Below are 26,252 nucleotides of genomic sequence, written 5' to 3'. Positions count from 1 at the left end.
GGGGGCGGTTTGCCGCGGGCCCCCGGTGGGGCGGCGGCCCCCCCCCCCCCCCCCGTGCACCTGTGCGCCTTCGCAGCTGCCAAAGCAAACGCAGAGCTGCCTCAATCCGCTAGATTTTCAACGCGGGCCCCACGCCCCCCCACCCCACCCCGGCCACGGCCACGGCCGCCTCGGGCCCCCAGCCCCCTGGCCCTCTCGTTTCTCCGCTCTGGTTTAAAACGCCTGTTGACGCACTGTATCGGGTGCCTGCGCGCTAGCGGGCGGCCCCGCGGTTTTCTCTGCAGTCGCCACCGGGGTTCCTGAAGAAGAATCCCTGCGGGCCTCCCGACCCCGGGCTGGGGAGGCCGGGGGCGGCCAAGGCTCCCTCGGCCCGGCTGGCACGGCGGCCGGGAAGGGGCCGGTGCCATCTGGGGCTTGCGCAAGGCGCAGTGCCGAAATCCGTCCTCCCGGGAAAGCGCAGCATGGAAACAAACAGGACGGGCCGCCCTCCTCTCCCGGCCCGCGACCGGACGGGCACCGGGGACGGCGCGGGCTCCCCCGCAGCCAGGCTCGGGCCGGGGCCGGGGCCAGGACCCAGGTGGTCGCGGCGGCGTGGTGGCGGGGGCGCGCCGCGGGGCGGAGCGGCTCGGGCCAGGGGCTCGCTCGGCCGGGGTCCGCGCGCCGGCGCCCCAGGCCGTTGTCATTACCTGGCCAGTGTAGTTTTCCCCGAACCCGGGAGGCCTCGCAGGAGGTAGAGGTGTTTCCTAAAGCTGTGGCGGCGCGGAGGTGTCCCACGCGGGGGCGGCGGGGCCGGCGGCCGAGGTTTCTGCTGCGGCCGCTGCTGCTGGAGGCTCAGCCTCCCAAAGGATTCAAGAAAACTCTCCTCCATGGGGTGGGGGCTGGCTGCGAGAGCCCTGGGTTCCCTTTCCTGAAGTCACGGTCTTGGCCAAAGCTGTTGTTTTTGTGGCTCTCCGGCCATGTGATAGATGGAGGGGCGGGCGCTCGGAGCCCAGCCCCTCCTTCCCACCCGAGCGAACCGCGCTGCGTGGGAGGGGGCGTCCCTACCTGGAAAGCTGGGGACGCTGGGAGACTGGCAGCCTGGAGGACCTGGGTGACGCTCAGCACCCTCCCGACCCCCGCCCCGCTCGCCGACCCCCTCCCTTGCCTCTTCGCTCTGAGGGGAGAGGGCCTGCCCGCTGGGACACTGGGATACTTCGCCGGGCCGCCCGCCATGGAAGTCAGGCCCTCTGCAACAGCCCTCCTCCACCCCACCCCCGACTGGCCTGGACCTTGAAAGTGAAATAATTTTAGTCGACGATTAAAGAACGTGAACAGCATTTTGAATAGTAACAGTCAAGTCCATTGTCTCCCCCAGTTCGTGAGCACCAATATCTGGCTAGTGTCCCAGCGGCTAATACCGCTGTCCCAGGGCCTATATCTTTTTTTTTTTTTAAATCCTTCTTTAGCCTGCCAAAAATATTCTTAGAAAGCTTTGTTGCCTCTACATAACTTTAAATCTCATCAGAAAAAGCACCCCTTAAAACTCAGAGTGATCTATCAACTGTAGCATAAACTAGGTCTCATGAGAAGACCTGTACTGCCCAGGTACTTGCTTGGGCTGCCACCTGAGAAGACACGGCCTCTCTGGAAGGGTTTCAGCTCCCCAGGGAAAGGAGCAGTCTCCTGAAATCATTTATAGAGAAGTATCCAGAATTAAGTTCTGTTTCAGGAACTGGTGAGTGCCAGTTGCTTGATCACCATAGCACTCTCCAATATTTCACACTCAAGGGTGTGATAGAGTGATCCTATTTTTTTAACCAAAATTCAAGATGCACCGACCGAAAGAGACAATATTGAAAATACCATGCTGGAAAAATCCAGGAGATATGGTGGCTTTGGCTGTAATAATTACTGTAAAGTAAATTCATTTTGTTTCTGGCAACTAAGGTATGAAAATTTTGAAAAGGAATTGTGAAGAAAAACAATTTCTTTCTGAAACAAAATCCAGAGATTTCATAATAAACTTTGGAAAGAAGGGCCCAAGTAGGGAGGGGCTCTGTGCTGAGAATCGCACCTTCCCCTTGGGATTCCCCTGGAGAGGTGGGGGCAGGGAGATGAGCTGCTCTCCCTTGAAAATCCCTTCCCAGAATCAGAGGAAGGATCTTGGCACTGCTGAGAAAACTAGAATTTCAAAAGCTTCTCTAAATATTAGGGGAAAACCATAAGGAACGGAGAACACACATGACTCGTAAAAATAGTGATGCTTAAATGTAGGTATCCTCTATTTCTATGTATTCTATCATACTTCTTCCAGGAGTGTTTTTGCCCAGCCTCAAATACTACCTTTTTCATTCTAGACTTGCACTGTACAATACAGGAGCCAGGAGCCACACAGGGTTATTGAGAACTTGAAATGTGGCTAGTGCAAAGTGAGATTAAAACACACACTGAATTCTGAAGGTTCAGTATGGAAAAAAAAATGTAAAATATCTCAGTAATTTTTATATTGATTATGTGTTGAAATGATAATATGTTGTTGGTATGCTGGGTTAATATAGAATTAAAATTTTTATCGCTTGTTTCTTTTTGCCTTCTTAAGACGGCTACGAGAAAAGTCTAAATTACGTATGTGGCTAGTGTATTTCTATTAGTGCTGCATGAGACCTCCATCCACTTCCATCTCCTACAGAGGGGGTCCCAGGCAATGTAGGATAGGGCAGAGAGAGACACACAGCTTTGGGGTCTTGAGGTTTTAGCGTACGGAGTGTCTGTGGCAGATGGAACAACCTAGTAGAGGCTGAGAAATATGAGTGTGTTGCTCAGAAGAGAGTTCTGAGCTGGAGACAGAGCTTTGGAAATCCTTGCCCTATGAGAAGAAGATAGAGAAATAGAGCAGACAGCTGAAGAGGGGTCCCTGGAGACACCAGCATTTAAGTACTGTGTCTTTGAAGTGGATCTGCCAAAGGAGAGTATGAGAGAATGATCAGCAAAGCAGACAGAACTCTAAAATAGAGAGAGATGTATGGAGGCCCAGGAGAAAAGAGCTTAAAGGAGAAGAAAATGGGCAGCAGTACCTGGAAGTGACCCTAGACACTTTTCCTTTCTTTCAACCCCCACATTTAACTAGTCAACAAGCTCTGGCTGTTTTTTCTGATTTATTCCTCTAAACTACACTGTTTAAAGTTATCTGTGTATCTGTTTCCCCCCACTAGGCTGTAAGTAGGAACAGTGTCACCCTTGTCACCCTCAAGATCTAACAACACAGCCTCACATTCAGGAGGTACTCAATAATTGTATGTGGACCTGAACTACTTTCTCAATAGATAAGTGTGATTTACTAAATATTAAGAATAAACCGAGATCATGATAATGTCAGCTAAGGAGCAAACAGTAAACATATCGACGGATCTGAGATCCAGCTTGCTATGAGCTGCATTCAGATCTTTACTGGTTCTCTCTAGGTGGCAGCCTCCAGAGATCTGGGCTATACCCAAGTCAGAGGATCCCTGTGATAACACTCCTTAGTGCCTTCATTTCATCCAACCAACTTGTCAGCTCTAGGGTTCCATTCCATTTCTCACTTACGTGATGACCAGCACAATCTTACTTTGCTGCACTAGAAACCATTACCATGACAGACGTAAAGAAAACTGTAAGTCATTTTCGGCAAATAAAGAAACATTCAAATGTTTCTCTAATTACTACTGTTTAAAAGACATGGAAAAATAAGGAGGTACATAAGAAGAACTAGTGAAAACCAGGAATTTAACCCTCAAACGTACAGCTCCAAATAACCCAGGATTTGGAATGTTTAATTATATATCAGCCCCAAGTTTCTAACCCAGAGATGCCAAGATGGCAGAAAGTCTGAGACCAAGATGGAGCTTCCGAAGCAGTCTAACCAAAGACCCTTGAACGCAGCAGAACCAGTTAAAATATGTAGGCAGAAGCTTTCCCAATGCTCTCTAATCCTATTTCTTTTCTTCCCCTATCAAAAATTTTTTGACATTTTTTCCTCAAAAACATAAATTAGTTTTATTCACATACATATTCCTCTTGTTATATATAAGTGATATAAATGGAAAGGACCAGACGGAAGTCTACCTGTTTGTGTAGTAGACTCCTGATTGCTCAGAAGCTCCACTTGCACCTGCTGCCACTTTCTGCACAATCTGACCAGATAGGACCTTGTCCTCCTCTCTACTAACACTGCCCCCTCCTGGTTCTTCCCTCATCCTTCCCCTAGAAGCCAGATGGAGGCTGCAGGAAGCCAGAAGAAGTTAGGGAAAGGGGGACAAGGGAAGAGAAGTGATGCAGCATATGTATGTCTATTTGGCTGAACTGACAGGAGAAATGCACAGGAATCTGGTGGCCTGCGAGAGGTCTGCCATGTGGAATGTTCTCTGGGCAAACCTGATTTTGCCTCTGCCTCCCACAATCCATCCCTTATTCTTTTTAGTGCCACACCCCTTCCCCAAGGTGAGGACCATATCTGCTTTTCCACAGCAACTATTTGCCACTGTGCACCAGGGCACTTAAGGACTATAAGCTTTAAAGCCTAGGAGCAAGAGAAAGTAGCCTCAGCCCATTTTTCTAAAGCTCCATTCTGGAAATTAGGGCAAGATAATAAAGACAGGGGCTGGAGAGAGCTGGGGACATTCTGGAACCCAGGCACGAGCCTGGATGAAGGGTCAGCTGTCAGTACAGCATAAAGGTGTTTCAGAACTGGTCACTAGTCATGCCATAGTCATGGTTAAATATTTAAAATACTACCCTTGGGTAAGGCATGGCAGTGTGGATTCTAATGTATTCATTAGAAATCCATAAGTATCGCCGGTGAAGACCCCTAAGAAAGCAAGGATTTGCCAGATCCCAGAGTCCCCTCTGCAGCTGTCTATGCCTCACACTAATACTAGTCGTTCTTCCCTGAAATCATCCCTCCTCGGCCAAAAGCAAGTTCAGTTTCACAATGGCTCTAGGAGCCTCCAGAGAGAGCAAGACTCCCAAGGAGTTCAAGCAAACACTGAAGACCCTGGTCTCCATCTGGAACAGACCCACCGTCTGGTAGAAAGATGAACTAAAGCTGTATGAAATGAGCATAAGGGGGAAAATAGAGCTATTTTAAATAAAGCCCTCAATTCCCAATAAAGATGGCAGATGGAACACAAATATTTAATTGCCACACCCTCTTTGAAACCCCACTAAAATGTTTTGGGAGGGCGGTTATTTTGTTATTATATTTAAGCATAAATTATAAGAAAAAAGAGAGATTACAGCAACAAAATTTTGAAAACTGGAGAGCAAAGGCCAAGTGTTAATTTGGCAAAAACAAACAAGCAAACAAAACAACCCTGAATTGTAGACAGCTGTGAGTCAACACAATTTACCCTGCATTACACCTAAAATTTCAGGAACTAGAATATTTGGGGCTGGTGGTGAGGCCCTAAAGAGGAAGGTCAGTTGGAATTCTGTTTAAGAAACAAAACAAACAAACAAAAAGAAACAAGCATCCAGAGTCAAGCAATTGCCCACCTCCTAGAGAAGCCCAAAGGTATATTCCCTGGAGATCAAACAGGATACGGTGGAGTGGAGGTAAGATAAGACAGTCCAGGCTCCCTTTCTGAAAACAGAGGGAGTAAGAAAATGCCTACATGTTGGACAGTGAGTAACCACCCCTGGTTTCAGTTTTTCAATATGAATTTTCATATTTGGAGTTTGTTAAATACAACTAAACTAAAACAGAATTTAAAAAGATAGTTACCTGTAGTATGGTGCAAGTCCCACAATCCCTAACCAATATCCTTGAGGTCAGATCTGTTTCAGAATTCAGAAAGTGTGTGTTTGTTTGTCTGTATACAAGATGTGTGTATGTGCATATATATATAACCTTACATTCTGAGTGGGGGCTGGGCAGCCCATGGTAATTAAATACATTAATATTTCTGCAATGAAATGTATGCATGGTCGCACTAGGTAGGATAAATAAGGAGTAAAATTAACCTGTTTGAGTCAAGTTATTTGCTCCCAACTTAATTTTAATGCCAAACATTTAGGAAACAAAACAAAACAAAAACAGCTTTTGATTTTCAGAGCTTTTTGGATTTTAGAATTTTAGAAATGGAATCACACACCATACTTGGATATAAGGCCTACCCTTCCATCCTGATGCGATTTTTAAAATAAACTACTAAAGTTTTCCGTGCCTTATTTTCTTCCATAAAACAAATTAAAGTAGGGCAAACATCTTCAAAATTAGGTAATAAAATGTTCAAGTTGTTACCTCTTTTGTTGAGTTTTTTTATTATTCAGATAACTAATCAAGAACGGTTGGACAGATTATTCAAACCAATTTTGGTATCCCATGAGTATATCGCTGGAAATAATCCTTTGGGTGGGCACTGAGCACTCTTTCTTGATGGTTAGGATCTTCAACAGCACCAGGAAGACCGAAGAATTCAACTACAAACAAAATACAGGCCAAACAATTCCAGACAAACAGTGATCTACATGGAGTCTGCTGTCAGTTTCACAGGCTATTTCTCTATTTATGCCACTCCCCTGGCATCTAGGGCTTTACTCGGTCCCCACAGTTCCCACCCCCTGCCTGGTCCTGACTCCTCTGAGAGGGTCAGTTTCCCTCACAGTGCCTGACCTCCTGTCTCCAAATCCAAACCTGTTCTCTGCCCCATTCCCCGAGGATCCAGCTATTTACATGAGAAAGTTAATAATAAATATACTAATTCATGCAACTGTGTTACCAAGTTTATTGAGTCAATGTGTTGCTCTCCTAGATAATTTCTGTTCTGCCTGGGACATTTCAAAGACAATGCTTTAACCCAAGGAGATATTTAGAGAAAGGGAATTAACCCTTCTAAGAGCCTACTATTTTTCAGGCACTATGTTATGTACTTTGCACAAGTTGTTTCACTAATCCTCATTTAATATTCCCATGACGGATTGCTATTATAAATCTGTTTTTTTACAGTGGAGAAATTGAGGCTCTAAGAGGGTGTCTTGTTTAAGGTCAGCCACCCGGCCAGCAATAGCTTAAAGCTGGGAACCCATCCTCCTTCCAGCACTCTGCCCCACCTTCTTCCCCCAGCGACAAGAAAACACCCTGGTGACCAGCAGGAAGAGGATTTTGAAACAGGCTGGGACTTGCGGCTCCTAGAGCCAACCACATTCTCCTGCTCTTTCCCTCTATACATTTCTATCTACCCCTTGAGGTCCACTAATCAGTACATTATGCCAGACACAAAACAGGGAGGCATGTTCTCATTATATATTAAAAAAACCTGTCCATAGCTACAACGCTCGTAAATCTCCCCCACAAGAAAAGATTAATAATTAGGGGTGACTGCTCTGTAGGAGAAGACCAGAAAGCAGTCTAGCACGAATGTGGAAGATGAATATAAAAATCAAAAGTATCATCCAGAAAGTGTCCTTGACACAAAACATCCAAATTTAGCAGATGGAAAAGACTCCCGAATTGGCCACAGCCAAATATGTCCACGCTGGCTGCACGCAGCCCATTCTGGTGTCCCAGTGGGGCCACGTGTCTCATGGAGTGGGGAGGGAAAACACTCCCTTCCTAACTCAGTCGTAACATAAACTCCATGAGGACAGGACTGCTTTCACTACTAGAGCCTCTGGGTAGAGAACAGTGTCTGAACTGAGGCAACTCAATAAATATTTGTTGACTGAATACATGAATTTCTTCACCTGCTTTCTCTGGAACTCCTCATAGCCTCTTATCCCTCCTCAGACTACATTTATCCCACATTTTCTAGCCGTCTCTCAGACTCTTCTCCCAAACCTTTATTCCTTCTCCTTCTTGCAGGCAGCAGAACCAGGTTTAAAAGACACAAAAACATTTTTACTGGGTGTATGTGTATTTCTAACTGAGGAATGGAAACACAGAAAACTCTTAGAAATAAGGTTAAAAGGAAGAAAGAAAACATATGGTAAATGCAGAGTGCATTCAATTCTTATCAAATGCAGACACATGTACACTAAAATCATAGCAGCTGTGTTTATTTCATAATTTAGGCATTTGAAAAAAAAGTGCAATGTGTTTATTTTAAAGTTAGCTTGATGTCAATTTTAAAATATAACGTGAGTTTGTCTACATGTTTTACCTCCTTTCCTAGAGAATTTTTTAATATTTAAATATAACCTATATCCCTAATTCCCAGCTCTCATCACACAACAGTCTGGGGCAGAGGGGTGGGGGTGGTAATCCCTCATAAACTCTGTGTTGACAGAATGCTCTAAAATATGTTCTAACCAATAAAGTTGGAAATAAATTTGGTAACAAAAACCTAAGCTTTGTTGTATTTCACAAAAAGATCTACATTAAAGGAAATGGAAAATCACATGTGCAATGGCACACAGGGTTGCTATGGTAACAGACTACGTTTTTTATATTTACTCCTCAATTGTGGTACATAGAGCTATTACAACCAAATAATGTCAACATCTACTTCCTTCTGATCATACAGAGGTCTCTGGAATAAGCTGTACTTACAGTTCCGGAAATTCTCATTTTTAACCAATCTTCTTCTGTCTTTTCTAGAAATTATAATTAAAAAACATATAATAATGATTAATATTTGGCATTGGGGTTAAGTTTACATCATTTAAATCATGTAGGAACATTCTCAAAACGGCAAAAGAAACCTAATAACCACAAATGTCCATTTAAACATTTAAAATATTGGGGTTGTGTATGAGTGTGTGTGTGTGTGTGTGTGTGTGTGTGTGTGTTTGGGCAGCAATAAGTTCTCCATGGGGAATGAAAAGAAATAAGAAGTTTAGAAAAATGTATTTGGTTTTACTCACTGGGCACACCAAACAAATCTACTTTTCCCACAGCTGTGCTTATTTGAACAGTTAAAAAATACCTACTATCCTGAACTATATAATTTTGTTTCACTAAACCTTGCTTTTACCATATATCTCATAATGTACCCCTAACATTGCCTCTGGGCACATGTAAATCACTATTAACTAATGTCAACTCTCTCCCCACTACGTTATGTAGTGCACTGTCTTTTCCAGAATTTCTATTACCTTTCTAACCTTCCCCATTAGTCTTCCTCCACCTACCTGGAAAATTAACAGCCTGTCAGAACAGTCATGTCTCTCACTATGGACCAACAGAAAACACCAATAATGAGGTGCTTCCAAGTCAAGTAAATACGAATCTAATGTGCAGCTGTCACTCTATCATAACAGGATAAGACTGAGGGCTGGAGAGGAGAAAAGATGTAATGAAGAAAGGGCTCTCCTAAACTGGGCACGTCAGTCATCCACAGTAGGCCCTTATACCAGCCTACACTGTAGCAGAGTTGGGGAATTAAACGCAACTTTCTCTTAGGGACAAATTGAAAGAGCATGTATTATCCACCCATCCACATACAGTCCTTCTCTAATTTCATACAAGGGATGTAGCCCTTCATATTACATTTGGTGATCAGGTTTTCTCCAATTGTTTGTTGTTGTTGTGTGTGTGTGTGTTTTAAAGAAATCAGTTAGAGAAGGTCTTCTTTGAAAGCCATAAAAATATACCTCTACTGATGTCTTCCATTGCAAGTAGATCATCTTCAGTGTCTTCCAGTCAAGGGAAACCACACAGTCATTAGGCAACAAAGATTCTGTGAAAATAAAAGGGAACAAATTTCATCTCTAATGTCATGCAGACCTTTACCCTAAATGTGAAGATATGCAAACATGTTGTTTAGACTGACATAATGGTAAAAGCCTGGTTTGGAAGATATTTCATGGGTGCTAAAGCAGGAGTTACTTTGTCTCAGGGTTTTGTTAGTAAACACTATCCTGACTCAATAAAAATGCTTATGTATACATGTAAAATGCTATGTATCATAGCTCATATTCTCATTAAGTACAAATATATATATCAATAATACATACATATTGTATAATAACATACATATTGTATATGTAATAGCTTCAAGTGGTACAGTCACAGGACATAGAATTTAGGTAGTCATCTTTTCGTTCCTGTGACATGTATAAACAATGCAATTGTAGCAAGTTTAGTCTTCTTGCCAACTGTTCCTTCCCCATAAGAGAGTCCAGGGGAAAAATCCTCACAGACAATTAAGATGGGTCACAAGTAAGTCCAAACACTGATATATATATATCAGCCTTACCAAACCACACGAAATATTTTTCCTATACTCACATATCCCTGGCAACATAGGTAGTTTGGTTTCTTCAGGCCTGTATGTGGCTTTACTATAAAATTCCTCCTAATACTAGGATTCATTTGAGTTCCTTGCCTCATTTACAAGGCCACTGGCCACAGATACATCAGACTTTACTTGTCCAATCTGGCCAAACAAATCAGGGGACAGTTTCCACTTACAGTTTTTTCCTCTCCTTTTTTAAGCACCCACCATATCCAAACGTGAAATTCTTTCCCTATATTTTTCTTTTAAGCCACATTTGTATCAGCACTGCTTATAATTCACTTCCACATTGAAGCCATCCCCCAAAAACCATAACCCCATATTCTCTTCAACAATCCCTTAAGCACTGCCAACCTCACTCATAAAATATTCATAAGCTTGTCATTTATATTTTCTATGTGCAATAATTTTGTTTTGTGTTAGTCTTGTCTCCCCATTTAGAAGGTAAGCTATTTGATGAATGAGGTCTATTTCCTCTAGAAAGCTTTCCAAAGCTTAATTAATGGATGCTTGATCATTATTGTTGATTATGATGGTATTGTGCATTCAAGGGAGGAGGAAGTTTAGAATCTTTTCACACCAGTGCCTTCATGCTTTCTGACGCTGATCTAAGGCAGTGATTGTTAATCTTTTTGAGTCATGTGCTGCCCCCCCCCCCCTGCCCCAGAAGCTGATAAAATCTATGAACTGTCTCAGAAAAATGGTCCAGAATGACACAAAAATTTTTGCAAATAATTTTAAAATATGGACCTAGGACTAAGACCCCTGACCTAAAATGACTTCACTTATCATTTAAAATTCCCTATAGCAAATGCAGTTTAATTTTTTTTAATTGGTGTATTTCTTCAGTGCATCTAGCAGGATAGCATATTGTAGCAAACAGTAAGATGTGACTATAGGCAAAGTTTACAAAAATGATAGACATAATGCTAGAACCTCAAGGGCAGGTTTTTAATTGTGATCCCTCGTGCTGAGACTTAGCCAATCTTGGGTCTAGGTTCTGAGGACCAATTCTGTCCAGACCAGCAGAAATTTAGGAGCAAAGTAAAAACCTCTGGAAGATAAGCTGTGAGATGACAGCAGGGCCCAGGGACCTGGTAGGTGTAGAAAAGAAAGAATATCAGGAAGATACAAGAGAACTGTGGGGACGGGAGCTGTGACTTCCCGACTCTTACAGTTTCTGTCCCCAAGGAAGGGGACACATTCACCTCTAGGAAATCATTGACACTGCAGCTGATTTACAAGTAAGGAAAAATGGGGTATGTGCTCCATTTCCTGTTTAAGACATGTAGCATCTCAAATATGTTTATTATTTAGAAGAAATCTACTGAGAATGTTACTTAGGATGTCACAAAACCATTTTCGTGTGTTTTAATCCCAGGTGGGTTTTTCATTTCCAAAATTTTTTTATCATTTAATCTTCACTCTTCCCCCCTCTTTACTATTCTCATATCTACGAGTCATACTGTGAATCAGAAAGAAAAGGGTCATGTGCCAAATAAGGGAAATGTATAAAATAGATTTAAAAAAAAAAATGGTAACCCATCTCTATTTGTTACATAATTACTGTTTGACTGCCTCATCCTTTGCTCTTCTCAGTGTCTATTTATATCAAGAGTCCAAGGATTCTAAGTGTTCGAAGACATTTAAGACTGCCGGTCCTCGAGGTAGAGGCAGGCAGGTGATTCTGAAAACCAAGCACCATTTGCCAAGGGTCCTCTACTTCCGCTGCCGAAAAGCATCACGAGATCAATTAACTGCATGAAATCACTAACACAAGGTAGAAACACTTCAAAAAATTACTCATATATGTTAAACTGACTTTTTATTTGGAGCGAATAAACACAGTTTACCCATTGGAACTCCAGGGGATCCAAAAAGCTTCACTAGTTGAAAGGCAAACCCTTGTGATAACTGCAGCTCAAGGGCATCAAAGCCAGTGCTTGTTAAATCTTGGTTATCTTCAGTTTGCAAGAACTGTAACGGCTTAGGTTCTTGCCATATCCTCAGCTTCTCATCAAAACTTTCATTTAAAAGGTGAAGATCAGAAGTGACCCTAAAAGAGTACAAAGGATCAGCTTGGCTACTTAAAATTTCTGAAGAACTAAACCCTATGTCACTTAGTTGGTTATCTACCCTTGTTTGAGATTTGAACGTCAAAAATGACTTCTTGCTTGTAAAAGATACCATCCGAAAGCTAGATGTATATTGTAGCACAAGAGAAGGAATAGGATTTCTGTAAAAATATACAGAGTGTCTATTAAATGTCAAGTAATGAGAATAAGATGGTCTACCAATATTTAGAGGAGGATCTTTGGTAATATCAAAGTAAAACCATGATGGATGATGATTAAAGGTCATAAGTTTCTGTGTATTCTCCTCTTTATTATTTATTTCTGAAATTCTATCTTTTTCTTCTTCCAAAATAATTTTTAGCCCATGGCTTTCTGTTAGCAAGCCACATTCCCCTCTTTCTTTTACACTGATATAGCTCTGTGCCAGTAAGTTAAAGTTTGGTGCCAAATTGAAAATCCTTTTCTCTCTCCTCTTCTTATTCTTTGTGGGGTGTAAGTCACTCTTCGGGATATCCAGTTTAGGCAAGCAGCTTCTAAAGATACTAGTTTCTGTTGCTATGACTGAATCTGTGTTCTCAGTTGAGGGTGACAAATCTTCATTTTCTACCAATAGCTTCTCTTCTACCAATGTTTCTGGACTGCTTCCTGGTACTGAAGTTTCTTCAGAAGTGGAGATCAATGTAATCAATTGTCCTCTGCTGTCTGGAGAGGCCAGCTTTTGCCATCTATCTTTCTTTGGTCTTTGTTCGCATATAAATTTATGAGGTCCCTCAGGCCAGCTCCCCAAACAGGGTTGTCTCTCAGAGCCCAGCTGTAATTCTTCATCAGATAGATTGTTTGAAAAAAATGACCAATAATTGTTTTTAGTTGCATTTACTCCTTGTTCCTTTCTTAAACCTTCATCTGAGGTTCTGGACCCATACGGATGGCACAGAATTGTTTCATTCTGGAGTCTTTTATCTACCTTCTCTCTCTTCTGCATAAATGAGCAGGGGACATCAGCAGATCTGCCCTCGATGTCTGATGCCGTGGGATGCCTATGTCCAGGATGCTTTCCTACCTTCGTGCCTGAGAAGCCATCACTTGCTACACAGGAAAGATTCTGAGTCATTGTTAGGCAAGTTACAGAGTTTTCATTTGACATCAATGACATATTTTGAAACAAATCATTGTTTTCCTTAGGGAGGTAATTTTTTGGTGTATTGTCCAGCTCAACTACAGATACAACATTTGGAAAACTATCTTCAGGATTTATGCTTTTCCATACTTCATCTTTGTGGCTGTTCACTAAATCTCCTTGTTCATTTCCCAGCCCACCAGTGTAAGTGTACGCCGATTCTCTTTTGGTGTCTTCCAAATCTTCCTCTTCACTTTGAGATGAGTCCTGATCTCCTGGCGTATGATAACTTAAGGTTTCAAGTGAATTTTCCTCTATGATTTTACTATGACTGTTCTGCTTTTTATTTCTTTTTCTGCTTCTCTTCTGTTTGGTTTTGCTGAGCCTGTGCCCAGTTTTCTTCAAATCTCTTTCTCTGAAATATAAAAGAATTAAGAATATTTATAACTTGATTATTTGTGTAACCCTAGCAAACTAAAACATTATACTCTTACTGTGCAAAGTCACAAATCATTAGTACAAGAGATTCTAAAGCATTATGTACTTTGTAGTATTTTTTAAAATTACTTTTTAAAAGAAAAACTTTAATTCTCTCAATTAAAAATTAGTACACTTTGAGAAATTTACAAGTCATTTTCACATACTTGTTTCATAAACCAGTAACTTTATGAAAACCTAATATTTTTCTTGAGAAAATATTATTTATATATGCAAAATATTATATATATAACCTACCAATAAACATCTTCGTTTTCCTAAGTCTTGAATTTTGAAAAGTGTAGCTGGTATAGTCACAGAATGGGACAACTGCAGTAGCTTTAATAGCTAGATTTTCACTAGACATGAAAACTTTGGCAATTAAATTGCTCCATCAAATTACAAAGAATATTCGATGACAAGCAGCAAAGTCCAGTGTTTGCAGATATGCTTCTAATTGCATACCTGGCAGTGGTTCTAAAGGAGAGGTTCTACCACTACTTTGTGAGGTGTTTGTAAATGTGTGAAGGCATTTTTGGTGGTCACAATGACTGGAGATGTGTTACTGGCACTTGGTACTAAGGCCAGGGATGTTTACCACCCTGTAATGCCAGGGACAATCCCACAGTAAAAAATTATCCTACCTAAAAGAATAATAGTGTTCACATTGAGCACACTAAAAGTTCACAGCTCTCCTTAATTGAAGATAATCTTTTGATTCTAACAGAAAAAAGAGGATTTAGAACATTTTCTAATTTATAATCTAAAGGTCTACTTATCTTCTATAAGGTAAAGTTAGAGACATAGTAAAATGCAGTGGGGGGAAGGACAATAGACACAGCTGAGGGGAAAAAAATCCAGGATAGGGAACAGAAAAACAAACAAACAAACATGGAAGCCAAAAGAAATAATGAGGAAAGAATTCAGTTGATTGGCTGGGTGTTGGACAAAGGAACTTGTTCAATATACCCCTGGCCTCTGGCCTGGTTTATTCCATGCCATGCTGCCAGGCAATCTGCAATAGACAGGAGCCCTGAACACCTTGTTCTTTGTCACCTAATTGCTACTGTCCTTGTTTACACATTCCTGGATGTTAGCATAGAAAGAACATTAGGAAATGCTAAGTTACTGAGAAGCAGTTGTGATGAGACTTCTATGAAAAGGATGTCAAGTAAAGAATGCAAACTTTGGCAGTAACTCCTCATGGTCATTTCTAGCTGATTCTAGTGGAAGCTTTAGCGGAAGGCTAAGGTGCAGTAAGTTAATGAAACTCACACTACAAACTAGGATGTTACTCTACAAACAAACTCCACTCTCTTTGCCCAAACGTGAACCATCCCATTGCAGGGAAAAGGAGGAAAAGACTGGATGTTGCCCAGAGCAGCGGGGCCGAGCATCATGATGTCTGCCTTGGAAAACTACATCAACTGAACTGTTGCAGTTATAACTTCTAAGGGAAGAATGATTGTGGGAACACTGAAAGGGTTTGACCAGACCATTAATTTGATTTTGGATGAAAGCCATGAACGAGTGTTCAGCTCTTCACAGGGAGCAGAACATGTGGTGCTGGGGTTATACATTGTAAGACGTGACAATGTTGCGGTCACTGGAGAAATTGATGAAGAGACAGATTCTGAGCTTGATTTGGGGAATATTTGAGCAGAACCTCTAAACTCTGTAGCACACTGGGGCGCCCGGGTGGCTCAGTCGGTTAAGCGTCTGCCTTTGGCTCAGGTCATGATCCCAGGGTCCTGGGATGGAGCCCTGCATCGGGCTCCCTGCTCAGTGGGGAACCTGCTTCTCCCTCTTCCTCTGCCTGCTGCTCTGCCTACTTGTGCTCTTACTCTGTCTCTCTGTCAAATAAATAAATAAAATCTTTAAAAAAAAAAACTCTGTAGCACACTGAGGAAAAATTATATACATTGGACATCTATAAATCTTTGTATAGAAACTGATTATTCTGAGGATGATGTACGGAATTTTTATGAATGTGTAATTGTGGATTTTTGACTCCATATTGATTCATTATAATATGATATATAAATTAAAATATTTCTACATTTCCTTGAAAAAAAAAAAGGAGGAAAAGAATGGGTAGAGCTTGTTGTTGCCTTATGTACTGGAGTAAATGGTAATATACTGAGGACTTTAGACTCATGCCAGCACTGGTGATTCTGTGGAGATGAAAGTACTTATGTATAGCTTTAAACAGCTCTCCACAGCACATGGAAAGAGAACCCTAACTGATGGAAATGGGGTTACTAGATACTTACGGTTCATCACAAAAATGCTTATAACTCCCTATGCTATCAGGAATTCTAATGTCTGCAATGTGACTTTGAAAACTGACTTAAAAAAAACAAACTATTCATTGCACACTTGCTATGTATGTACTAACTCACCTAATCTTCACAACAATGATATGCAGGAAGGCAAATGCTAGTCTTATTCCCATCTCCAAAAGGCAACTGAGAAAAGAGAAATTAAAGAATTTGCCTAGCTACAGCCACTGTGGAAAACATTATGGAGGTTCCTCAAAAAGTTACAGATAGAACTACCATATGATCCAGTAATTCCACTGCTGAGAATACTGAGAATATATAGAAAGGATACAAAAAAACTAACTCAAAAAGGTATCTGCACTCCCATATTCATAGCAGCATTATTTATAATAACCAAGACAGAAATAACCAGAGTCCATTGAGAGATGAAGAGATAAAGAAGCTGTGGTATATGAATATAATGGAATATTATTTGGCCATTAAAAACAAGGAAATCCTATCATTTCCAACAACATGGATGGCCCTTGAAGGCATTATGCCAAGTGAAATAAGTGAGACAGAGAAAGACAAATACTGTATGACCTCACTTACATGTGGAATCTTAAAACAAAACAAAACAAAAAACCAAACTCGTAAAAAAGGAAATCAGAGTTGTGGTTACCAGATGTGGGGTCTTGGTGGGGGAAGAATTAGAGGAAGGGGGTCAAAAGGCACAAACTTCCAGTTATCAGGTAAATAAGTCCTAGGGATGTAATGTACCACATGATGACTATTGTTAACACTGCTGTGTGGTATACAGAGAAGTTGTGAAGACAATAGATCCCAAGAGTTCTCATCACAAAGAGGATTTTCTTTCTTTTTAAAAATTGCATCTACATGACGTGACAAATGTGAACGAAACCTATTGTGATAACCATTTAACAACATACATAAATCAAACCATTATGCTATACGCCTTAAATTTATACAATGATAGATGCCAGTTGTTTCTCAATAGAACTGGAAAAAGAAAAAAGAATTTGCCCAATGTCACATGGCTACTGGCAGGATTCAGACCAAAGCTGACTGTCTCTAAGAGTTCATACTCTTTAGCCATCATGCAAAACTGCCTCTTAATTTAAAAAGAGAATTTTATAAAAACACTTCCCTTCTCTTAACTTCCTTCTCTCCTTCCTTTCATCTTCAAATTGTCACATATACATAAACACAGAGATATTCAGCTGGTAAGGGCTGAGTCCTTCCCATGGAAACAGCAGTTGGGCCTTGACTCCTACTATCACCTAGTAGTGACTTGAGAGTTTTCTCTTGTCCTCTCTCTTTCTGAATCAAAGCAAATAATAAACAACAACAGAAAGTGAGAGGAGGTGGTGTGGAGCAGAACCCATCTCCCTAATCAGGCTTTATGTCAAGGCTCCATATGAGCAATAGGTAGATGGCCTAAAACTTTAGATAGGTAAATGGGCATAAAGGTCTTCTCCTGGAGTTTATTCATTTGTCACAGGGTGGAAGTAGTGAGAAATGATCACAATCTGGATATATTTTAAAGGAAAAACAAGCAAGACTTGAAAATAAATTGGATATAGAGTATAACAAAAAGATCAACATGAATAAAAAGGATTTGGGCCTGAACAATTGAAGGGATGAAGTGGCCATTTACTGAGACATAGAAAGAAGCCTATGAAAGATATGGGCTTGGAGACAGAGTTGCCAAATCAGTTGCCTCAAAGTTCAGTTCAGAGTTTGAACCAATAAGCTAATCTGTCCTTATAGCCGAGGTTAGAAAGTGGAAAAGATGAGGGCTTTGCCAATACTCCTCAAGGGTTCTTCTGTTTTTTGAATGGATTACAATCTGATAGCTACTTAGAGAAAGGGTAGCAGAAACCTGCTAATGATGAAAATTCAGGATGCCTGCAGAGAAGTTAACATGGATCATGAAAGAATGAGGTGTCTTAAAAAATAAACTATCAAAGTCTGGGAGATCAGGCAATTTATTAAGGTAGTTTGCTAAAAGAGTCAGTCAAAGGAGAACCTAAGGATTGGAATTTCAATTGAAAATACAACACAATGCCAAGAAGTATGAAAATCAAAAGACTGAGTGCACAGGGAAGTGTGCCCACGACTTGGACTAGTTCTGTACCATGAAGCTCTATACAGCTACCATACCTGGTCCAGTATGTGGACCAGGCCTCCTGGAAAGGAAACACAAACCAATAACTGACTTGTGAAGCACCTGGGAGAGAAGAGCGGGGATGCTGGTGGTGATAACTTCCGTTACAATGTGTATGCATGGGAGGTGCTAATCAGTAGATGTATTTATAAAGTGTGGGAGGCTCATCAAACCTGTGCCAAGGCTCATTAAGCTTGATCTAATTTGTGCTGACTCATTTAGGGATGAATGGCACCATTAAAAGAAAAGAAACATCACTACATAAAAGTTAGTCATGGAGAAGAAATCAGGAGAGTTGGAGGCATAGGCTATAGCTTTAGAAAAGAAAGGAGTGAGTAGGAAATGAACAAATAGTAACACATCTCTGATTAATTATAGTATTTTGTTTTCTAGATGGTGGCTGAGAATCCAAGCTCCTAGATAGGAATGAGTGTACCTCTTAAGAATGAGAAAAAGAGCGTTTGCTCAGAGATAAGCTAACCTGACCAAGTGAGCTGTGACTTGAAGACAGAGGAGAGGGAACATCCAGATAAAGCCAAAACTAACTACTAGGGAGGGAGAAAAAAAAAAAAAGTTATGGTAAGTGCCTAAAGTAGAGAGCTAAAACCAGTATTTTCTTTTTTAAGCTTTTATTTATTTATTTGAGAGTCAGCGAGAGAGAAAGAAGGGGAGAGAGCACGAGCAGGGGAAGAGTAGAGGGAGAGGAAGAAGACTCCCCACTGAGCAGGGAGCCTGACTTGGGACTTGATCCCAGGACTCCAGTATCATGGCCTGAGCCTAAAGCAGAACTCAACTGCCTGAACCACTCAGGCACCCCTAAAATCAGTATTTTCAACTGCAGAGGCCTATATACTAATTCATGAAGCATGAGCAATAAATTAAGTAGAATTCAATTAAAATACACACACAGATTATAAATGAGAGCTCTCACAGCTTTTTTTAGAATGACTGTAGTTGAACTAATCCAGGCCTAGATCCTAGTCCTGGTTCAGTAAAAGCTAGTAGTGGGATCCTGGGCAAATCAGATCTCCCTTCTAAAATGGGGATAACATTACCTCCTTGCAGAGTTGTAAAGTTTACTAATATAGATGCTCCTAAATGACCTCTGACATGGCAGATTTAATAATTCTCTCTGTTGCCTCTGTACAATATAATGACTGACGCCAATGGTACAAAAAATGTTCCCAGCTAAATGGCTGTCTTCTAGTACAACCACACCCTTCTGCTCCCATTGTTTAGGGCTGTATATTTACAAAGAGACAGATGAGTTTTTTCCCAAGTCTGTTTATACTAATCATAATTGTTACTATAACTGTGTGGTTTGATTAAACACTATGTAAACATTACATCAACCAGTGGAATAGGAATACAAGAAAGTTTCTATAATAAAATAAATAATAAATCAATAAAGATGAGGCAATCAACAGTTGTTATCAAATGAGGTGTGGGAAAGATGACTATGATGCTTGGTTCAAAATCATAAAAACCTGTAATTCCACACTCATACTGCTTCGAAGAATTCTTTGGGTGCTCCCTCCAATTTACATCAATAGAAACTAGAAATTCATGACAATGCATTACAGGTATAGCTCATACATTAAAAAAATAAAATAACCAGAATCATACACTAAATAGAATCATACATAAATACTAGTAAATGGATGTGTATGTATGCATGCATTTTAAGTTCAAATAAAATGTTTAAAGTATGTATCATTTCTTAATGATTCCTCACTTAATCAACTTTTTCAATGAACTAACCACCTGCTTGTCCCAATTATCTTAGATAAAAAGACTTTTACTATAAATAAAGCACCTAGCACAATCTCTGGTACCTGGTGAATATTTTGTAAATGGCTGCTCTTATTTTTACCACATATCAACAACAAAATGATCTAATATATTTCACAGAGACTCTCAGGATACTATTCAAGATTAGAATGTGACAATGGCTAGTATGATTTATACAAAAAAGAACAGTTGAGATAGAAGAGCTGGAAAGTTCTCAAAATGTGATTTATTTAATATAATTGCACATTAGAAGTAGAGAAAAAATTTTCAAGTGTCCAAATATAGACAAATTGACAAACCCACCATCTTTATCAGAGATTAAAACACCTCTCTCAGTAGTTGATAGAACAAGCAGACAAAAGAAAGGGTATAAAAGTTATAAATAACACAATTAATAATGCTCAATATAATGATCATATGGAACACTACATTCAAAAATTAAACACATTCTTTTCAAACCATATGGAATATTTACAGAAATTAACCAGGCCATCATGATAGCCTCCACAAATTTCAAAGCATTACTAATGTAGAGATCATATTCTTTGACCATAATGCAATTAATTTTGAAATTAGTAATAAAATTTTTTTTGGAAAAATTTTAAAATGTTGAAAAATTCATGGATGGAAAAATTTGTAATAGAAATATGTAGATAGGAATAACAGTAAAAAATAATTACATATGAAAGTGTCATTTGAAGGGATATTTCCCATAAATGTTCACTTCAAAAAAAAAGCAGAAGTACAAAATTAAAGAGTTAACCACACTATTGAAGAAGTTAGAAAAAGAGCAGAAAAAACTCCCAAAAGGGAAGGAATCATAAAAAAATCAAAAAGATAACAAAGAAACATAAAATAAACACACCATTGTCAGGACCAACAAATTCAGAAGTTGGTTATTTGAAAAGATTAGTAAAATTCGCAAACCCCTGATAAGATTAATCTAAGGGGAAAAGAAGCAATTTAGTCTTAGGGATGCAAAAAGAGGCACAAAGGGCACCTGGGTGGCTCAGTTGAGTTAAGCAACCCACTCCTGATTTCATCTCAGCCATGATCTCAGGATCATGAGATTGAGCCCTGCATCAGGCTCCATGCTGGATGTGGAGCCTGCTTGGAATTCTCTCTCTTCCTCCCCCACAACACTGCTTTCTCTTTCTCTCTCTAAAAAAAAAAAAAAAGAAAGAAAGAAAAGAAAAAGGAAGCACAAAAGCAGTTCCAGAAGAGATTTTAAAAGATAAAAGAATTGCAGCATTATTTACAATAACCGAGACATGGAAGCACTCTAAATGTTCATCAGTGAATGAATGGATAAAGAAATCGGTGTGTGTGTATACATACACACACAATGGAATATTACTCAGTCATAAAAAGAAGAAAATCTTGCCATTTGTGACAACATGGATGGACCTTAAGGGCATTATACTAAGTGAAATAAGTCAGACAGAGAAAGACAAATACTGCATAATCTCACTCCTATGTGGAATCTAAAAAGAGCTCATAGAGACAGAGAACATATTGGTGGTTAGCAGAGGGATAAGGTAGAAGATGGATAAAATGGGTAAAGGTGGACAAAAAGTCCCATGGCAGGCAGCTGTGCATGTGTTTCTGAAGCAGCTTGCACATAGTTTGCCGAGACCAGGGTGAGCAAAAAAGATCTTTTCTCCAAAGATAGGGATCGGTGCTCTGATCACTGATTGCTGCTTCTAAGCACAGAAGTGCAGACAAAGAAGAGGGTAGCCACTGTTGTTGCACAACTCTCCCACCCCATTGTTGCAAGCCATTTCTCTAGCTGAAGTGCCTTCCAGGAGATTTAAAGGGCTGACACCCTTGCCACCCGCCCTTTCATTTTTCTTTTTTTCTGTTTTTGGGAGCCAGACATTAAAGACTAGGACATTCAAAAGCAACTTCATACATGGGGAAAATTAGGAAATTACTGCACATACCCAGGGAAAGGCACAGGTTCAGAAAAGACTTGAGAGAGGGCACCTGGGTGGCTCAGTTGGTTAAGTGTCTGCCTTTGGCTCAGGTCATGATCCTGGGGTCCTGGGATGGAGCTCCACATTGGGTTCCCTGCTTAGTGCAGAGTCTGCTTCTCCATTTCCCTCTGACCCTCCCCCCTGCTTGTGCTCTTGCTCTCTCAATGAAAAAAAAATATTTAAAAAAAAAGAAAAAGAAAGAAAAGCCTTGAGAGGACCTTAACTTACATCATAGGCTGATCCATGGTTCAGAGACAACCTAAAACAACGTTAAAAAAACAAAACAAAACAAAAACACCAAAAAACTCAGCAAACTCTAGTGAAGGGGGAAAATTTGATTTTTCAGAGTTCCACATTATTATATTCAAATGTCCGGTTTTCAACCAAAAAATCATAAGACATACAAAGAAACAGAAAGGTATGGACAATCTCAAAGAAAAAAAAAATCAACAGAAATTGTCCCTGAAAAAGTAACTGATGGCAGATCAACTAGACAGTTGTTAAAACAACTGCTTTAAAGATGATCAAAGAACTAAAGATATGGAGAATGTCAAGAAAACTTTGTATGAACAAAATAGAAATATCAATAAAGAGATCAAAAACCTGGAAAAAAAGAAAAAAAAAATTCTGAAGCCAAAAAGTACAGAAATTGTAAAGAAAATTCCACTAGAGGGATTCAAAGGCAGATTTGAGTAGGCAGAACACATATAATAAGCAAACTTGAGGATAGGACAATGGAAATGATCAAGTCTGAGGAATAGAAAGAAAAAAGATTGGACAAAAGTGGCAGAGCCTAAGGTACTTGTTGGATACCGTCAACTGGATAAATATTCACATTGTGGAAGTCCCACAAAAAGAGGGGGGAAAGGCAGAGAGAATATTTGAAGAAATAATGGCAGAAGATTTCCCAACTTTCATGAAAGACATGAATATAAACATCCAAGAAGCCTGATAAACTCCACGTAAGATGAACTCAAAGAGAACGACAAAAAGCCACATAGTCAAACTTTCAAAAGCCAAAGACAAAAAGATAATCTTGAAGAGAACAACAGAGAAGCAACTTGTCACATGCAGGGATCCTCAATAATAATATAAGCAGATTTCTCATAAGAAACTTAACAGACCAGTGGGCGCCTGGGTGGCTCAGTTGGTTAAGTGACTGCCTTCGGCTCAGGTCATGATCCTGGAGTCCCTGGATCGAGTCCCGCATCGGGCTCCCTGCTCGGCAGTGAGTCTGTTTCTCCCTCTGACCCTCCTCCCTCTCATGTGCTCTCTCTCATTCTCTCTCTCTCTCTCAAATAAAAAAAAAAAAAAAAAGAAACTTAACAGACCAAGAGGCAGAGGGTTGATACATTCAAAGTGCTAATAGGAAAAAACCTGTCGACCTAGAATCCTATATAGGGTAAATTATCCTTCAAAAGTGAGGGAGAAATTAAGGCATTCCCAGATAAACAAAAGCTGAGGAATCTGTTATCACTATACTTGCCTTATAAGAAATGCTCAAGGGAGTTCTGCAAAGTGAAATGAGAGGACACTAGACAATAACTTGAGGCCAGATGAAGAAATAAAGATCTGAACAAAGGTAAATACATGGGCAATTATAAAAGCTAGTATTGTAATAACAATGGTGTGTAACTCAAGTTTTTGTTTCGTGTATGATTTAAGAGACTAATACATTAAAAAACAATTATTTGTTTAAAAGCTAGTAAGTATGGTTTGTAACTGCACATTTTGTTTTCTACATGAGACTAATGCATTTCAAGGAATTGTTACTTTATATCTTGGGGCACACATTGTATAAAGATGTAATTTTATTTATTTATTTATTTTTATTTTTATTTATTTATTTATTTATATTTTTATTTATTTATTTATTTTTAAAGATGTAATTTTAAAACATCAACAACCAAAAAGGTTTGGGGATGGAAATAAAAAGGAGCAGAGTTCTTGTATGTTATTGTAGTTAAGCTGGCATAAATTCAAATTAGAGTGTTATAAATATTGAGGTTAAAATCCATATAATAACCACAAAGAAATATCTATAGAATATACATAAAAGGAAATGAGAAAGGAACTTAAACATTTCACTGTAAAAAATCAATACAAAAGAAGACAGTAATGCAGAAAAAGATGGACAAAAAGCTGTAAAGCATACAGAAAACAAATAGCAAAACGACAGAAGTCCCTCCTTATCAGTAGTTATTTTAAATGTAAATGGGTTAAACTTTCCAATCAAAAGGTAGAGATTAATAGAATGGAAAAAACATGATCCAACTACATACTGTCTACAAGAAACTCACTTTAGCTCCAAAGATACAAATAGAGTGAAAATGAAAAGATGAAAAAATATTCCACATGATAGTAACCAAAAGAGAGAAAGGGTGCCTATACTAATATCAGACAAAGTAGACTTTAAATCAAAAAAGATTACAAGAGAAAAAAGAACATTATATATTAATAAAAGGTTCAAGATAACAAGAAAATATAACAATTATAAACATGCACATAATATCAGACCATCAGAGTATACAAAGCAAAAATGGACAACACTGAAGGGAAAAACAAACAGGTGTACAATAATTTTGGATATCTTTCATAAATGGATAGAACAACCAGACAGAAGATAAGTAAGGAAATAGAGGATTTAACATAGTAAACCAACTGGATCTAACAGACATATACAGAACGTTGTATCCAACAACAGCACAAATATTCTTCTCAAGCACACATGGGACATTTTCCAGAACAGATTATAAATTAGGCCATAAATTAAGTCACAATAGATTTTAACAGATAGATATCATACAAAGTATCTTCTACCACAATGGGATAAAACTAGAAAGCAATAAAAGAAGTAAAAATGGAAAACTCACAAATTTGTGGAAATCAAACAACATATTCTTAAATAACTAGTAAATCAAAGAAAAATCACAAGGGAAATTAGAAAATACTTTGGATGAATGAAAACAAAATCACAACATACTAAAATGCATGGCATACAGTGAAAGCAGCGAGAAGGGAAAAATTTAAAGTTATAAACATATTTAAAAAAACCCCAAAGATTCCAAATCAACACCTTAACTTTAAAACTTAAGGAACTTAGAAAAAGAAAAACAAACTAAGTCCAAAGCTAGCAGGAGGAAGGAAACAATAAAGATTAGAATACAGACAAATGAAATAGAGAATAGAGAAATAATAGAAAAAAATTAATGAAATCACAAGTTCTTCAAAAAAGATTAACAAAATTGGCAAATTGTAGCTAGAGGGCCTAAAAAAAAAAAAAGAGGGCTCAAATTACAAAATCAGAAATGAAAATGGGGACATTACAACCAATTCTACAGAAATAAAAAGAATAATAAGAGAGTACTATGAAAAATTATATGCCAACAGACTGGATAACCTAGATGAAATGGAAACATTCCTAGAGACACAAAACCTACCAAGACTGAATCACTAAGAAATAGAAAATCTGAATAGAACTACAACTAGTAAGTAGATTGAATCAGTAATCAAAAATCTCTGGACAAAGAAAAGCCCTGGACTTGATGGCTTCACTGATGAATTTTATCAAAAAATTTTAAAACACCAATCCTTTCTCAAAGTGTTCCAAAAAAATCTAAGAGGAGAAAACACTCTGTAATTAATCTGTATTATCAGTATTATCCTGACACAAAAGTCAGACAAAGACACAAAGAAAGAAAACTGCAGACCAATGTCATATGAACATGCAAGCAAAAATCTTTGACCAAACTCAACATATTAAAAGGATTATAGAGGTGCCCAGCGGGCTCAGTCAGTAGAGCATGTGCCACTTGATCTTGGGGCTGTAAGTTTGAGCCCCACGTTGGGTGTAGAGATTACTTAAAAATAAAATCTTTTTTTTAAATAAATAAGTAAATAAAAGGATTATAAACCATGACCAAGTGGGAGTGATTCCTGGAATGCAAGGATGGTTCATCATATGAAAATTGACCAGTGTCATATACCATGAAGGGAAAAAAATTAAACTGATCATCTCAATTGATGCAGAAAAAGCATTTGACGAAATTTGATGTTCTTTCATGATTAAAAAAAAAAAAAAGAAACACTAAACAGGAATAGAAGGAAACTACTTCAACATAATACAAGCCATATATGAAAACCCACAAGAACATCATACGCAATGTTGAACGAC

The 26,252-nt window shown here is 39.2% G+C and overlaps 2 protein-coding genes and 1 pseudogene across 7 annotated transcripts in view; 1 reads left to right on the top strand and 2 right to left on the bottom strand.

The window, feature by feature from the left end:
- Positions 1-1,008, bottom strand: part of N4BP2L1 (NEDD4 binding protein 2 like 1) — a 28,388-nt gene extending 27,380 nt beyond the window's left edge. For all 6 annotated transcript variants that reach the window (XM_021678278.1, XM_021678279.1, XM_044913204.1 and 3 more), the window contains exon 1: positions 687-1,008. In XM_021678278.1, coding sequence (XP_021533953.1) covers positions 687-868 — 182 coding nt within the window. In that variant the 5' untranslated portion in view covers positions 869-1,008. The remainder of the gene's footprint in view (positions 1-686) is intronic.
- Positions 1,009-8,526: 7,518 nt separating this feature from the next.
- Positions 8,527-26,252, bottom strand: part of N4BP2L2 (NEDD4 binding protein 2 like 2) — a 73,839-nt gene continuing 56,113 nt past the window's right edge. Inside the window, exons 7-9 of the mRNA XM_021678345.1 lie at positions 12,047-13,800; positions 9,550-9,635; positions 8,527-8,550 (exon numbers count right to left, since the gene is read on the bottom strand). Of these exons, the coding sequence (XP_021534020.1) occupies positions 8,527-8,550; positions 9,550-9,635; positions 12,047-13,800 (1,864 nt within the window). The remainder of the gene's footprint in view (positions 8,551-9,549; positions 9,636-12,046; positions 13,801-26,252) is intronic.
- On the top strand, positions 15,261-17,780 carry LOC110570189 (annotated as a pseudogene).

This window comes from Neomonachus schauinslandi, chromosome 3 (genome assembly GCF_002201575.2).
Source record: "Neomonachus schauinslandi chromosome 3, ASM220157v2, whole genome shotgun sequence".
In the NCBI taxonomy this organism is placed as follows: Eukaryota; Metazoa; Chordata; class Mammalia; order Carnivora; family Phocidae; genus Neomonachus; species Neomonachus schauinslandi.
This window is presented reverse-complemented; position numbering and strand designations above follow the sequence as displayed.